This window comes from Heterodontus francisci, chromosome 13 (assembly GCF_036365525.1).
Source record: "Heterodontus francisci isolate sHetFra1 chromosome 13, sHetFra1.hap1, whole genome shotgun sequence".
Lineage (NCBI taxonomy): Eukaryota > Metazoa > Chordata > Chondrichthyes > Heterodontiformes > Heterodontidae > Heterodontus > Heterodontus francisci.
This window is the reverse complement of record NC_090383.1, coordinates 2,016,107-2,033,247: the sequence shown is the minus strand read 5'-3', so window position 1 is coordinate 2,033,247 and position 17,141 is coordinate 2,016,107. Positions and strand designations below refer to the sequence as shown.

General features: G+C 44.7%; 1 protein-coding gene across 5 annotated transcripts in view; it reads right to left on the bottom strand.

The window, feature by feature from the left end:
* Positions 1–17,141, bottom strand: part of ehbp1 (EH domain binding protein 1) — a 438,779-nt gene that overhangs the window by 81,443 nt on the left and 340,195 nt on the right. For all 5 annotated transcript variants that reach the window (XM_068044229.1, XM_068044225.1, XM_068044227.1 and 2 more), the window contains one exon: positions 9,118–9,248. In XM_068044229.1, coding sequence (XP_067900330.1) covers positions 9,118–9,248 — 131 coding nt within the window. The remainder of the gene's footprint in view (positions 1–9,117; positions 9,249–17,141) is intronic.

Sequence of the window (17,141 nt, the reverse complement as noted above, 5' to 3'; positions counted from 1 at the left end):
ACAAAGCATTAGTCCAGAGAGAGTGTTAATAGTGGAATAATGAGCAACTCTGACTACATGAAAAGCAGGCACATGGTTAAAAAATAAAATATTAAAAAAGGCCAGTCATGCTCTGAAGTTATTGAACTCAGTGTTCAGTCCACAAGGCTGTAGAGTGCCTAATCGACAGATCAGGTGCTGCTCCTCGAGCCTGCGTTGATGTTCACTGGAACATTGGAGCAGGCCAAAGATAGAAATGTTGGCATGAGAGCAGGGGGGAGTGTTGAAATGGCAAACAACCGGAAGTTCAGGGTCAAGCTTTCGGACTGAGTGGAGGTGTTCCGCAATGCGGTCACCAAATCTGCATTTGGTCACCCAATATAGAGGAGACAGCATTTGTGAGCAGCGAATACAGTAAACTAAATTAAAAGTACAAGTAAATTGCTTCTTCACCTGAAAGGAGTGTTTGGGGCCCTGGATAGTGAGGAGAGAGGAGGTAAAAGGGCAGTTATTACACCTCCTGCGATTGCATGGGAAGGTGCCGTGGGAAGGGGACGAGGTGTTGGGGTAATGGAGGAGTGGACCGATCGCGGAGGGAACGATCCCTTTGGAATGCTGACAGGGGAGGGGAGGGGAAGATGCGTTTGGTGGTGGCATCACACTGGAGGTGGCGGAAATGGCAGACGATGAACCTCTGGATGTGGAGGCTGGTGGGGTGGAAAGTGAGGACAAGGGGAACCCTGTCGCAGTTCTGGGATGGAGGGGAAGGGATGAGGGCAGGTGTGGGAAATGGGCTGGACACGGTTGAAGGTCCTGTCAACCACAGTGGGGGGGGGGGGGGAATCCTCAGTTGAGGAAAAAGGAAGACATTTCAGAGGCGTTGTTATGGAAGATGCGTCGGAGACGGAGAAACTGGGAGAATGGAATGGAGTCCTTACAGGAGGCAGGGTGTGAAGTGTAGTCGAGGTAGCTGTGGGAATCGGTGGACTTATAATGAATATTAGTAGAGGCTATCCCCAGAGACGGAGACAGAGAAGTCGAGGAAGGGAAGGTAAGTGTCGGAGATGGACCATATAAGGGCGAGAGAAGGTTGGAAATTGGAGGTAAAGTTGATAAAGTTTTCCAGTTCGGTGTGGGAGCAGGAAACGGCACAGACACAGTCATCAATGTACTGGTAAAAGAGTTGGGGGAGGGGAGCTGAGTAGGACTGGAACAAGCCATGTTCCCAACCCTAATCCTAACCTCCTGCTCTCATGCCCACATTTCTGTCTTTGACCTGCCCCAGTGTTCCAGTGAAAATCAAAGCAGGCTCGAGGAGCAGCATCTGATCTGTCGATTAGACACTCTACAGCCTTGTGGACTGAGCATTGAGTTCAATAACTTCAGCGCATGACTGGCCTTTTTTAATATTTTATTTTTTAACCATGTGCCTGCTTTTCATGTAGTCAGAGCTGCTCATTATTCACTATTAACACTCTCTCGACTAATGCTTTGTCTTTCACCACAAGCATTAACACACGCTTTGCCTTTCTCCCAGGACAGCTTTGTTATTTAATCTCTCCTGCCCTATCAAACACCTTCCCCTTTGTTCTCTCCCCCACTCCCGTCCCCTTCACTTGCTTAAAACCTAATTCTTTTCTAACCTTTGCCAGTTCTGATGAAAGGTCACAGACCTGAAACGTTAACTTTGCTTCTCTCTCCACAGATGCTGCTAAACCTGCTGAGTATTTCCAGCACTTTTTGTTTTTGTTTCAGTATTTTATAAATGTTTACCATAACTTCCTTGCTTATAAAGCCCAGGATCCCGTATGCTTTACTAACCACTTTCTCAATCTGCTCTGCCACCTTCAATGATTTTGTGCACAGTTACCCCCAGGTCCCTCTGCTCCTGCACCCCCTTTAGAATTTGACCCTGCTTTCATATTGCTTCTCCTTGTTCTTCCACACTGCTCTGCATTGAATTTCATCTGCCACTTGTCCGCCCATTGCAACAGCCTATGTCCTCTTGAAGTCTATCACTATCCTCCTCACAGTTGGAGGAATCTGCGGTTCATCCCTGACGTGATGGGTCAAAGGAAGTGGTGAAGAGGTTAAGTTGGGTGTTACCATATCTGGAATACATACAAGATGAAGCAGCAGACATGATAGAATTCTTCATTAAGATGGAGAGTGAAGTAGTTGAATCTGAAACTAGGTTCCTGAATCTAAATAAAGGAAACTACAAAGCTACGAGGCGTGAGTTGGCTATGGTAGATTGGGGAACTTTACTAAAAGGGTTGACGGTGGATAGGCAATGGATAATATTTAAAGAACGTGTGCATGAATTACAATCGTTTATTCCTGTCTGGCGCAAAAATAAAACCGGAAAGGTGGCTCAACCGTGGCTTACAAAAGAAATTAGGGATAGTATTAGATCCAAAGAGGAAGCATATAAAATTGCCAGAAAAAGCAGCAAGTCTGAGGATTGGGAGCAATTTAGAATTCAGCAAAGGAGGACAAAGAGGTTGATTAAGTGGGGGAAAATAGAGTATGAGAGTAAACTTGTGGGGAACATAAAAACTGACTGTAAACGCTTCTATAAATGTGCGAAGAGAAAAAGATTAGTGAAGACAAACGTAGGTCCCTTACAGTCAGAAACGGGGGAAATTATAATGGGGAACAAAGAAATGGCAGAACAATTAAACACATAGGAGGACACAAATAACCTCCCACAAATGTTAGGGAACCAAGGGAGTAATGAGGGGGAGGAACTGAAGGAAATCAGTATTCGTATAAAAAATAGTGCTAGGGAAATTAATGGGGTTAAAGGCTGATAAATCCCCAGGGCCTGATCGTATGCATCCCAGAGTACTTAAGGAAGTGGCCCTGGAAATAGTGGATGCATTGGTGGTCATCTTCCAAAATTCTATAGACTCTGGAGCAGTTCCTACAGATTGGAGGGTGGCAAATGTAACCCCACTATTTAAAAAAGGAGGGTGAGAAAAAACAGGCTCGCATCAGTAGTGGGGAAAATGCTAGTCTATTATAAAGGATGTGATAGCAGAACACCTGGAAAGCATAAACGGGATTGGACAAAGTCAGCATGGGTTTATGAAAGGGAAATCATGCTCAACAAATCTACTGGAGTTTTTTGAGGATGTAACTAGTAGAATAGATAAGGGAGAACCAGTGGATGTGGTGTATTTGGATTTTCAGAAGGCTTTTGATAAGGTCCCACATAAGAGGTTAGTGTGCAAAATTAACGCACATGGGATTGGGGGTAATATACTGGCATGGATTGAGAATTGGTTGACACACATGAAACAGAGAGTAGGAATAAACGGGCCTTTTTCTGGGTGGCAGGCAGTGACTAGTGGGGTACCGCAGGGATCAGTGCTTGGTCCTCAGCTATTCACAATATATATTAATGACTTGGGCGAGGGAACTAAATGTAACATTTCCAAGTTTGCAGATGACACAAAGCTGGGGGTGGGGGGGGAGGTGGTGGGGAAAGTGAGCTGTGAGGAGAATGCAAAGAGGCTCCAATGTGATTTGGACAAGTTGGGTGAGTGGGCAAATGCATGGCAGATGCAGTATAACGTGGATAGATGTGAGGTTATCAACTTTTGTTGTAAAAACAGAAAGGCAGATTATCTGAATGGTGATAGATTGTGAAAGGGGGAGGTGCAGCGAGACCTGGGTGTCCTTGTACACCACTTGCTGAAAGCAAGCATTCAGGTGCAGCAAGCAATTAGGAAGGCGAATGATATGTTGGCCTTCACTGAAAGAGGATTTGAGTACAGGAGCAAGGATGTCTTACTGCAGTTATACAGGGCCTTGGTGAGATCACATCTGGAGTATTGTGTGCAGTTTTGGTCTCATTATCTGAGGAAGAATGTTCTTGCCATGGAGGGAGCGCAAAGAAGATTTACTAGACTGATTCCTGGGAAGGCAGGATTGATGTATGAAGAGAGATTGGGTTGACTAGGCCTATATTCACAAGAGTTTAGAAGAATGAGAGGGGATCTCATAGAAACCTATAAAATTCTAACAGGACTAGACAGGCTAGATGCAGGGAGGATGGTCCCAATGGCTGGGGAGTCCAGAACCTGGGGTCACAGTCTCAGGATACGGGGTATGCCATTTAGAACCGAGATGAGGAGAAATTTCTTCACTCAGAGGGTGGTGAACCTGTGGAATTCTCTACCGCAGAAGGCAGTGGAGGCCAAGTCATCAAATATATTCAAGAAGGAGATAGATATATTTCTTAATGCCAAAGGGATCAAGGGATATGGGGAGAAAGTGGGAACAGGGGACTGAATTAGAAGATCAGCCATGATCTTTTCTGAATGGCGGAGCAGGCCCAAAGGGCTGAATGGCCTACTCCTGCTCCTATTTTTCTATGTTTCTATAATGTCACATTGTGAACAAAGATAAGGAGAGGCCTATGGATAGATTCTTGGGAGGCTCTAAAGGTGACTCTGCAGGTGGGGTTGGCAAGAAAAACCATCGCTGTCTATGCCCAGACAAGCAGGAATGAAACCACTCAAGGACAGGCTCATGGAGCTGAACAAGAGTGGAGATGGAATAGGATGTCCTCTTCAATCTCCTCTATGGCACAAGAGCAATAATACACCTCACTTGCAGTCACTACAGATGTCATCTGTGACTCTGACCATGGCAGTCTCAGTACCATCAGCAGAGCGTGATGGACTCACGGGATTCAAACAGCAAATTTTCTGACCAGTGAGAAAGTTGTTGGGAGGCGCTGTTGTTTGAGGATCTTACAGATGAAATTAAGGTTATGGACATGGTTGTGATGGTGATTGGAGAGGATTGATGTTCAAGGGTCTATTTTTGGGGTGATGAAAGCCGATGAAAGGTCACCGACCTGTAACTTTAACTCTGTTTTTCTCTCCACAGATGCTGCCGGACTTACTGAGTGTTTCCAGCATTTTCTGTTTTTATTTCAGATGCTCTTGTATGATTGTTTTTGGAGGTGGGGTTGTAATGATGGTGCTTTTAAAAGGGGGGCGGGGGATGTTTGAATTTTCAGAGGGGAAGGGATCAAGGAAGCAGGAAGTAGACATCATGGAAGAGGGAAGTTTGGATACAGTTGGGGGGGTAAATGGGAATGAAAGAGCAGAGTGATGGAGGATAACTGGGGCAGGGGGAAAGAGGATGGAAAGATAGCAGCAGAAGCAGCTGGATGGATGCTCTCAACTGCAGAGAATTAGATCCATGAACCCTTCACACTTGATAATTGAGGTGAAAGTGGTTTGAGGAAAGTGTTCTTCATGGGGCAGAGGAGAACAGGGTTATCCTTACCATCCAGGATAATCCTGGAGCAATACAAATGAACTTCATGTAGCAACTTTCAGGGCATCCTAAAATGCTGTACTATTGAAGTATAATCTCTGTTGTAATGTAGGGAAACAGAGAAGCCAATTGCTGCACAGCAAGGTCCCACAAACAACAATGAGACAGTGACCAATTAATCTGTTCTGGTTGGTTGTGGGATAAATATTGGCCAGGACACTGTTCAGGATAGTGGATTCGTGGATATGGGAGAGTTATGGAGATGATGTGCTGCGGTTTGGGATGACCAGGATTTTGAGTGAGCTGCTTGAAGGATGAGGTGCTGCCAGAAGGAGTAGGGGGAGGGGAAGGGTGATAAGAAATACACCATTCCCACACTGATATGAGTGGGATAAGTGATGGAAAGTATAGCAGGTTGGGGAGGCTTCAATGAGGAGAAAGAATCATGATTTATAAGTCACGTTTCTGTCAGCATGACAATGACAGTAATGGACAAGGTCAGATAGAAGCAAATGTTCTAGTGGGCAATATAGAGTAGGCAGTGACTGGCAATCTGCCAGTACAGTTAGGGGCTGGCAGTAGCAGAAGCAAGTGGTAGGGAGAGGAAATGAGAGGGGTCAACCTGCAGGACATCAGCTGGGAAAGTTGATTACTGGAGCAGACAGTTGGGGTTGCTGCTCCAGGACAGCCAGTGATGGAGAATACAAGGAATGTACAGAGAGAAGTTGCAGGCTCAGCCAAAAGGAACTGGATCTAGTATGGCAACAGGAGAAGACTACAGAAGGATATTTCTGCTATGATTTTGGTTATAAAAGATCAATGCAGTCCTCAAAATATCAATTTTCCAGTCGTCTTATTTTTCTCCCCATCCAAGCTTGCCTGTATCTTACAAACCTCTTCAGTTGGGATGCCAAGATAATGGATTGCTCCATTTAGTTCACAGCTGAAGCCAATCTCACTCCTATATGACTGACCACCGAGAATTCTAGTAGGGCAAACAGACAATGCTAATTTTTAATTCCCTCTGGGTAGAATGATTCACTTTTATGAGGAACTCCAAGCAGCAGAACAGCTGAGAAAACTCATCACAACCGTGACAGGTGGATTAGAGTATTACCAGCTCCAGGGATTGTACCTGCAGTCCGCTGGTTGGAAAGTAAGGACTCTGCCACTCATACAACTCAAATACTAAATCTGTTCTTTTCACTAAGTGGACTAGAAACTCAATTGCACGGCGCCTATTTTAAAGGCACAGAATTAGTTCTGCAGGGCCCCATATAGCACATGATGTGCGTGTGCTCATTCTACGCTGGATATATCATGCATGCTAGACTGGTTGGATTACTCTATGGCTACCACAGCAAGGTTGGAAGAAGAGGCGGCCATTTCACCCCTTGAACCTGTCCTGCCATTCAATGAGATCTAGGACTCCTGTCTGAAACTGGCGTTAGGCAACTGCTTATGTAAATTGAGGCCTTACACCAGTTTCAGGCCCTTTGTGAAATCCGATTGCAAGCTGCAGTCAGTTTATTCAGGCTTGCAGCAGCAGCTAAACCAATAATTCCTGAGACTGACACCCAAAAGGTAAATTTCAAGGTTACTTTTAATCTTAACTTGATGTGGAGCTCGGACAAGCACTCTGATGAAGATCTGGGTAAGTGCTGGGGCAATGTTGACCTTTCTCTCGATTCCCTCCCACCGACTGAAATCTGGGCTCACCCTGGGCCATCGGCCGATGTCCAAGCCAATTAATCGGCTGCACCTCACAGCATTAGAGAAAGAGAGAGAGTGCAAAATCAAGCGAGACAGAGAGCAAGTGAAAGAGCGTGCGAGAGAGAGGGGTGGGGGAGGGGGAGAGGATGCGCGTGGGTGAGGAAGCGGCAGCAAGAGGGAGTTGGGGGCGGGGGAGAGGGAGTTGGGGGCGGGGGAGAGGGAGGGTGCGCAGTAGAGTGAGAAGGGGTGGGTGTGCGAGGAGGAGAGAGGGCATGGGGGAGAGAGGGCGTGGGGGCGGGGAGGGGGAGAGAGGGCGTGGGGGCGGGGAGGGGGAGAGAGGGCGTGGGGGCGGGGAGGGGGAGAGAGGGCGTGGGGGCGGGGAGGGGGAGAGAGGGCGTGGGGGCGGGGAGGGGGAGACGGGGGGGGGGTGAGATGGGGGAGGGGGGGCTACGGGGTGAGGGGGGGCACGGGACGAGAGCTCGCAGGCATCCTTTCCCTCGCTGAGACGGGGGTGGAGGGGGGGTGGGGGAAGAGATGGGGTGGAGGAAAGAGACAGTGTTGGGGGGAGAGAGATATGGGGGGGGAAAACAGACAGACCAAGGGGAGAGAGATGGGGGTGGTGGTGGTGGGGGGGGAGAGAGACAGGGGTGGGGGGGGGGGGAGAGAGACAGGAGTGGGGGGGAGGGGGGGGCGAGACAGGGGTGGGGGAGAGGGGGGGAGAGAGAGAGATCGGGGGGGTGGGGGAAAAGAGCGACGGGAGGCAGAGGGAGAGACGAGGGGTGGGGGGGGGGGGGTGAAGATCTGGGGTGTAAGGGTGTGGGGGGAGAAAGAGACCTGAGCGGAGGGATGGAAAGAGACATGAGTGGAGGGAGGGGGGGGAAAGAGACCTGGGGGGGTGGGGGGAGAGAGAGAGAGAGAGAGAGGGGTGCAGAGAGAGAGACAGAGGAGCGGGGGAGAGAGAGAGAGAGAGGAGGAGGAGGGACAGAGTTGCATTTATATAGTGCCTTTCACAACCTCAGACATCCCAAAATGCTTCACAGCCAATTACATTTTTTAAAAAAAGTGGGCACTTTTGTAATGTACTAAACACGGCAGCCAATTTGTGCATAGCAAGGTCCCACAAACAGCAATGTGATAATGACCGGATCATCGATTTTACTGATGTCTATGATTATGAGGTCAATAGACCAATTTTGATGTGGTACTGCTGCCAGCCTCTTCATGTTTTGGGCATGATCCAAATTCCAGGCAAAGATACTGTGAATCTCAAAACCAAAACAAAATTCTGCTCGTCTTTTTTTCCGTATACAACACAGTAGGAATATTGCCCTTCCCAGTGTGTACACAGGGGAAATTCAGCCCTTTTGCTCTTCCCTCTCACAGTACACGAACATTCCTACCCCTTCTGTCCAAGGTCATACCCTCTCCCCCCACTTTAAGTGAAATTTTCTAAGATGAAATTTTATCCTCATATGGTGAAGGACATTAATGGAGCATCCTCCATTGAAGATCCCAGTATCAGTGTTGAGCATTCACAGTTTATGTTGATTGTGTCAGCAGAGTACAGGAAGTAACCAATCTGCCTCGACTGCAATCTCAGAGCAATGCTGACTGCATTAATGAGATATTTTCCCATTTCCCACACCAGTTATTCCATAGTCTCTTCCAGAATGCCACTTAGTACAGGTTAGAGTAATTTGGTGTGCATTAGGACAATGTAATGTAAGATGGATAATTCAAAGGAGATTGGGATAGTTTTGTATTGTGTGCCCATAAGGAACTTAACAGTTTGCCTATCATTTCACAAAGGATCCTTACAGTCAGGACAGACGGCGGACAATGACAACTGTCAATCCATCGATCTGGGCTAGATGTGAACATAAATTTCAGCAGTGAAAGGCCAGTACCTAACTTAATTTCCACTCAGTCCCCTTCATGACTTCCTTATTATGATAAATACAAACTTAGATGGCAAAGTTTTGCTGAACATTGAGAATTGACAATGTGTAACAGCAATGCCAGTCCAGTTATTTTGAGTTATCTAATAATGTCAGAGGTGTGTTCATTTTTCAGATTTCAATTAAATGAGTCCCACAGACACATCAAAATGTAGTTGCCTTAACCAACCTTGTGTTCTTCTTGCTCTGCATTGTCAGCTGAGACTTTCTGGACAGCAGTAGATAGTGAATTTGCCACCTGTGGTTGGGCCTCTATGAGTTTCTTAAGCTTCATGTCAACTGACTTGCTGTTCTGAATTCCTAAATTAACAGGTGAGAAGCAAATTGGGAACATTAAATTCATTAACATTTTAAAAAAACATTAAAAAAAATTAGCTGTGACTTAAAAATTCATGCTGGCAACAGAGGCAAAAATCCACTGATTTAAAGGAACAAAAATGGAAACTATTAAGTCACATATCAACAGGCTAATAATTCTCCATTGTCTCTCGAGATAAGGAGGCCAAAGATTGAATAATTCTCCTTAGAAGCTAATCATTTTCACCTTCACATAAAGCAAAACATAAAAGGTATTGGCTTGAATTTTTCTTCCACCAATGAGTTTGTGAGGCAGCGAGGGGACACAGTGAGAGGAGACATTTGCCTGAGTGAGACACTGCCAGAATGAAGCTGGAATTTGGTGCATGTGGTAAGTTCTGGTATGTTTTTGTCAAGCTTAACTTTTAGATTAAGAGTTAGGCTTTAAAATCACCTGGTTAGGTAAAGGCTTGTTAATCAAGAAGCAGCCAGCAGTGGCAGTTATCTGTCAATCAGTTGAAAGTAGCTAGGTTCCATAGGTGCAAATTATTGTAACAGAAGCTGAGCTAGTGAGTCATCAGAATCTCTATATAAAGCAGACTAGCTCTTAGCTGAATGCAGTGAGAGGACGCAGTGAGAAGAGACATTTACCTGAGTGAGACATTGCAGAGTGAAGCTGGAATTTGGTGCATGTGGGATTTTTGTGCAGAGGGGGAAGAGAGGCTCCTTTTCCGATCTTTTTTAGTCTCTAGTAGCTGCTGAGTTGTCTTCCTTTGACTCTAAGGTAGGTTATTGGTTGGTGAGTGTTTTATCATTTATCTTTCAAAACTTAGGTAATTTTAGAAATTGTAAGGTTTTTATCTGCTAATTCTAGTTAAGCTTAGTAGATTGGGAAACAGTGAGTTAATTAAGAAAGTGATTAAGTAATCAAAGTGAATTAACTAATAGCATAGGTAACAATGGTAGGACAGGTGTTATGTTGCAGCTGTGGTATGTGGGAGCTTTTGGATGTCAAGGCGATTCAGGACAAACACGGCTGCAGAAAGTGGAAGCAACTAGAGGAATTCTGAATCATGATTGATGATTTGGAAGCTGAACTGCAAACACTGTGCAACGTAAGGGAAGGGGAGAAATACCTGGACATTTTGCTCCAGACTACTCTTCGAACAGGGTCATCTTTTTAAGTCAGCAGTGAGGGACAGGAGGATGTGACCATGAGTGAGGCAGGTAAAGGGACCGAACAGACAGTAGTGGAGGAACCTCAGACTTTGCAATTATCAAACAGGTTTGAGGTGATCTCAACCTGTGTGGATGAAAGCGAGGTCTGCAAGGTGGAAGAGCAGACTAGCCATGGCACTGTGGTACAGGAAGCCATTCGGGAGGGGGGGGGGGGGGAGAAAAAAGGAATGTAGTGGTAGTAGGGGATAGTATAGTGAAGGGGATTGACACTGTTCTGTGCAGCCGAGAGTGAGTCCAGAAGGCTGTGTTGCCTACCCAGTGTCAGGGTTCGGGACATCTGCTCAGGGCTGGACAGGAACTTGGAGTGGGAGGGGGAGGATCCAGTTGTCGTGGTCCATGTAGGTACCAACAACATAGGTAGGACTAGGAAAGAGGTTCTGCTTAGACAGTATGAGGAGCTAGGCACAAAATTGAAGAGCAGAACCTCAAGGGTAATAATCTCTGGATTATTACCTGAGCCAAGTGCCAATTGGCAGAGGGCACATAAGATTAGTGAAATGAATATGTGGCTCAAAGACTGGTGTGGGAGAAGTGGGTTTCGGTTTGTGGGGCACTGGCACCAGTACTGGGGAAAGTGGAGGCTGTACCATTGGGATGGTCTGCAGCTGAACCGTACTGGGACCAGTGTTCTAACAAACCATATAACTAGGGAAGTAGAGAGGACTTTAAACTAAACAAGGTGGGAGCGGTGAGGGATCAAGCCTGGGTAGATGTAGCAAACCAAGGGGTAGAGTCAAGGCAGGAGAACAGGATAGTAATATGGGAAATGAAGGTCAGAGAATGGCAGGAAGGGACAGAGAGAAAAAACCCAAGAACACACCAACAGTTAAGACTAGATGTTACAAAGGTAACAAAAAGACAAAACTAGAGGCCCTGAATCTGAATGCACGTAGCATTCATAACAAAGTAGACGAACTGATAGCACACATTGAAGTGAATAAATATAATCTGATAGCCATTACGGAGACATGGCTGCAGGATGACAAGGATTGGGTTCTGAATATTGAGGGGTATATGACATTCAAGAATAGGAAGCTAGGTAAAGGTGGAGGGGTAACACTCTTAACCAAGCATGACATTGGTACAATGGTTAGAGATGACCTTGGTTTAGGAGATCAGATTAGAATCGGTTTGGGTGGAGATGAGGAATAGTAGGGGAAAGAAGTCACTAGTGTGAGTGGTCTACAGGCTCCCTAACAGTAACCATAATGTAGGATGAAGTATACAAGAAGAAATCTTGGGTGCTTGTGATAAATGGATGGCAGTAATCATAGGTGATTTTAATCTACATATAAACTGGAAAAATCAGATTGGCAATAGTAGCCTGGGAGAGGAGTTCACAGAATGCTTTCAAGATAATTTCTTAGAGTAGCACGTTCTGGAACCAACCAGAGAGCAGGTTATATTATACTAGGTATTGTGTAATGTGACAGGATTAATAAATGACCTCAGAGTAAAGGCACCTCTTGGTAGCAGCGACCACAATATGATTGAATTTTAAATCCAGTTTGAAAGAGAGAAGTGAGCCTAAGAACAAAGAACAAAGAAAATTACAGCACAGGAACAGGCCCTTCGGCCCTCCAAGCCTGCGCCGATCCAAATCCTCTACCTAAACATGTCGCCTATTTTCTAAGGGTCTGTATCTCTTTACTTCCTGCCCATTCATGTATCTGTCTAGATACATCTTAAAAGACGCTATCGTGTTCGTATCTACCACCTCCGCTGGCAACGCGTTCCAGGCACCCACCACCCTCTGCGTAAAGAACTTTCCACGCATATCCCCCCTAAACTTTTCCCCTCTCACTTTGAACTCGTGACCCCTAGTATTTGAATCCCCCACTCTGGGAGAAAGCTTCTTGCTATCCACCCTGTCTATACCTCTCATGATTTTGTACACCTCAATCAGGTCCCCCCTCAACCTCCGCCTTTCTAATGAAAATAATCCTAATCTACTCAACCTCTCTTCATAGCTAGCGCCCTCCATACCAGGCAACATCCTGGTGAACCTCCTCTGCACCCTCTCCAAAGCATCCACATCCTTTTGGTAATGTGGCGACCAGAACTGCACGCAGTATTCCAAATGTGGCCGAACCAAAGTCTTATACAACTGTAACATGACCTGCCAACTCTTGTACTCAATACCCCGTCCGATGAAGGAAAGCATGCCGTATGCCTTCTTGACCACTCTATTGACCTGCGTTGCCACCTTCAGGGAACAATGGACCTGAACACCCAAATCTCTCTGTACATCAATTTTCCCCAGGACTTTTCCATTTACTGTATAGTTCACTCTTGAATTGGATCTTCCAAAATGCATCACCTCGCATTTACCCTGATTGAACTCCATCTGCCATTTCTCTGCCCAACTCTCCAATCTATCTATATTCTGCTGTATTCTCTGACAGTCCCCTTCACTATCTGCTACTCCACCAATCTTAGTGTCGTCTGCAAACTTGCTAATCAGACCACCTATACTTTCCTCCAAATCATTGATGTATATCACAAACAACAGTGGTCCCAGCACGGATCCCTGTGGAACACCACTGGTCACACGTCTCCATTTTGAGAAACTCCCTTCCACTGCTACTCTCTGTCTCCTGTTGCCCAGCCAGTTCTTTATCCATCTAGCTAGTACACCCTGGATCCCATGTGACTTCACTTTCTCCATCAGCCTACCCTTAAATAAGGGCAGCTCTGCAGGCATGAAAGCTGAGCTAGCTGAAGTGAACTGGCCTACTAGGCTAGGAGATAGATCAATAGAGAAGCAGTGGCAGACATTCAAGGGGATATTTCAGAATACTCAGGATAAGTTAATTCCTACTATAAAGGAAAATTCTAAGGCGTGGACCCACTATCCGTGGTTAACTAAAGAAGTTAAAGAAAGCATCAAACTTAAGGAAAAGGCATATAATTGTGCAAAGATGAGTGGCAGGTCAGATGTTTGGTCAGAATATAAAGAACAGCAGAGAATGACGAAAAGGTTAATCAAGAGAAAGAAATTAGAGTGTGAGAGGAAGCTAGCTAGAAACGTAAAAACGGATAGCAAGAGTTTCTACAGGTATTTAAAAAGGAAACAAGTAAGTAAAGTGAGTATTGGTTCCCTAGAGAGTGAGAATGGGGAGTTAATAGATAATAAGGAAATGGCGGATGAAATTAACAAGTATTTTGCTTCTGTCTTCACTATAACATTCCAGTAATAGCTGTAAATCAGAGGTGGAAGGGAGGGACTTGGTGAAATTACAATCACCAGGGAAGCAGTACTGACCAAACTGATGGAGCTGCGGACTGACAAGTTCCCGGGTCCTGATGGGCTTCATCCTAGGGTCTTAAAAGAGGTGGCTAATGAGGTAGTAGATGCGTTGGTGTTAATTTTTCAAAATTCGCTAGATTCTGGAAAGGTTCCATCAGACTGGAAAATAGCAAATATAACCCCTCTATTCAAGAAGCGGGGGAGGAGAGGCAGAAAACAGTTCACTATCGGCCAGTCAGCCTGACCTCTATCAAGGTGTTATAATCGATCATTAAGGAGGCTATAGCTGGGCACTTAGAAAAACTCAAGGTAATCAGGAATGGTCATCAGCATGGTTTTGTGAAATGGAGATTGTGTTTAACCAATTTATTGGAGTGCTTTGAAGGAGTAACATATGCTGTACTGTACTGACGTACTGTACTTGGATTTCTGGAAGGCATTTGACAAGGTGCCACAGAAAAGGTTATTGCGCAAAGTAGCAGCTCATGGTGTAGTGGGTAACATATCAGCATGAATAGAAGATTGACTGGCTGGCAGAAAACAGAGTATGCATAAATGGTCCTTTTCTGATTGGCAGGATATGCGAGTGGAGTCCCACAGGGGTCTGTGCTGGGGCCTCAACTTTTTACAATTTATATCAATGACTTAGATGAGGGGATCGATGGCATGGTAGCCAAATTTGCTGATGACACAAAGATAGGTAGGAAAGTATGTTGTGAAGAGGACATAAGGAAGTTGCAGACCGATATAAATAGGTTGAGTGAGTGGGCAAAAATCTGGCAGATGGAGTATAATGTGGGAAATTATGAAGTTCTTCACTTTAGCATGAATAAAAAAGCAGAGTATTACTTAAATGGAGAATGACTGCAGAACTCTGAGGTGCAGAGGGATCTGGGTGTTCTCGTGCATGAATCACAAAAGTTAGTATACAGATACAGCAAGTAATAAAGAAGGCTAATGGAATGCTATCCTTTATTATGAGAGAAATTGAAAATAGAAGGAAGGATGTGATGCTTCATTTATACAGGGCATTGGTGAGACCACATCTCGAATACTGTGTGCAGTTTTGGTCTCCTTATTTAAGGAAGGATGTGAATGCATTGGAGGCAGTTCAGAGGAGGTTCACTAGATTGATACCTGGAATGAGTAGGTTGTCTTATGAGGAAAGGTTGGACAGACTGGACTTGTTTTCACTGGAGTTTAGAAGAGTGAGGGGAGACTTGACTGAAGTATATAAGATCCTGAATGGTCTTCACAAGGTGGATGTGGAAAGGATAGCGATGTTTAAGAGGCATCTTGACAAATACTTGAATAGGATGGGAATAGAGGGATACAGTCCCCGGAAGTGCAGAAGGTTTTAGTTTAGACAGGCATCAAGATCGGCGCAGGCTTGGAGGGCCGAATGGCCTGTTCCTGTGCTGTACTGTTCTTTGTTCTTGTGGGGGAGTCCAGAACTAGGGGGCACTGTTTTAAAATTAGAGATGAGGAGAAATTTTTTTCTCTGAGGGTTGTGCAACTTTGGAATCCTCTGCCTCAGAAGGTGGTGGAGGCGGGGTCATTGAATAATTTTAAGGCGGAGGTAGATAGATTCTTGTTAGGCAAGGGAATCAAAGGTTATCAGGAGTAGATGGAAGTTTGGAATTCAAGACACAAACAGATTAGCCATGATCTTATTGAATGGCGGAGCAGTTTAGACGGGCTGAATGGCCTACTTCTGCTCCTAATTCCCATGTTTGTATGTTTGTGGCAGAGAGGAGAATCCAGCCATTAATTCACGAATGCAAGGTCTCAGAATGGCTACATTCCCCATATACTTTCCATATTTCATCCCCAAAAATGTGACTGCAAAATTTCCAAAAACTTTAAAAGTTCACACGTCAATATTTAGTGAAAATAGGTAAAAGTTGTTTAATAATTATTTGAAAACTCAGTAAAAGCTGAAAAATAACTATAGCAATGACACAACTATGGTGCATGAAAAACAAACAGCAAGATTCTTATAGGCAATTATATGTAATATGTGAAGTAGCATTACACTATTCAATCATCCATAATAACACAATCAGATCCTATTTATGCAATTTTTTTGCCAATTTTCTCAGCCGGAACAATTATCTTAAACCTATAGTACAGAAAGGTAGAAACGGTGATAACACTGAGCTTCTGCATTTACCAAGTAATGCTGTTCACTTAAGGGCTCTGATTTCCACTTAAATTAGGCAGCCACCCCATAACGTAGATGGGATGCGATTGTGTTGGTATGTGAACAGCAGAGAGTGAAGGCATGAGAGTTTCAACTGAGTAGTTGAAAAGAATTAATTGTTAAAGGGAAAAGGGAGAGGAAAAACTGTGGGTTTTGGTCAGTTTGATTGTGGGGAGTCAGAAACAGATCAGTAGTGGCGACTGGGTGATGAAGTAAAAGTCTGACCTGAGTGATGGGGAGCAATAAAAGGTTAGAGGACAAATGAGGGGGAAAGATACAGATCCCAGACAGCTTGTTAACAAGTGGTAAACATAAAAAAAATTGATGAGATGAAATGTGAGTGAAAGAAAGATGGAGGAGAGAATGAGGAAGAAAGTATATATAACTATATAAATAAGCATGGGGTGCACGGTGGGGGGGGGCGGGGGGGGGAGGGAAGAAGAGTCTTATGTGGATGAATTTGTTTTGTATTTGTGAGAGTCTGCTATAAACAAAGGTAGCAAGATTTGCCAACTATATGGGAACTGTAGCTTAATTTACTGTACCTTGACCCCTCCAATAAATAAATATTTCATGCAGTGAGATACCCAGCCAAGAGTATCAGGCTTGATTCCACGTTTCTGCTGGACTACGTTAATGGTAATGGCTGCTAAAATTTCCCTTACTGTCCCTGGGTTTGGTGCAGGAACCAAGCTAAGCATCACCCAGTGACTCCTGCTTATGTATCTGCATATGAATGTCTAGTGGAAAGGATTGTCTTGGCTACAATGGCCCATGATCAAGTCACTTGCCAACACTCAATGCCACATGAGGAATGGTGACTTGGATGATGTACAGTAGAGCTGTTGGCATATGGAACTGTAGCCCACTTTCAGGAAAGGAAGGTTAATGGGAAAAGTTAAAGAAATAATATGTCGTATCTCTAAGCTAATATGATGAAGTAGAAAAAAGTTTTCTGGTGAAAACACATGGGTATTGAATAAATTCTGCAATATTATTTACTGCTTTTTCTATTTGCAGTGAGCATGTACTAGTATTGGCAATAGATGTCAATTCTAGGGTTATGGCAACTAGAATTACAGCTATCATGTATATATGTTTTGTGGTACAGTATCTGTTTCAAGGTATTGGCATAAAAACTTTGTTTTGCTGGAGCTCCAAGTTTCAGTCCCTGTCTATGCATCAAAAACAGAAAAGACAGACA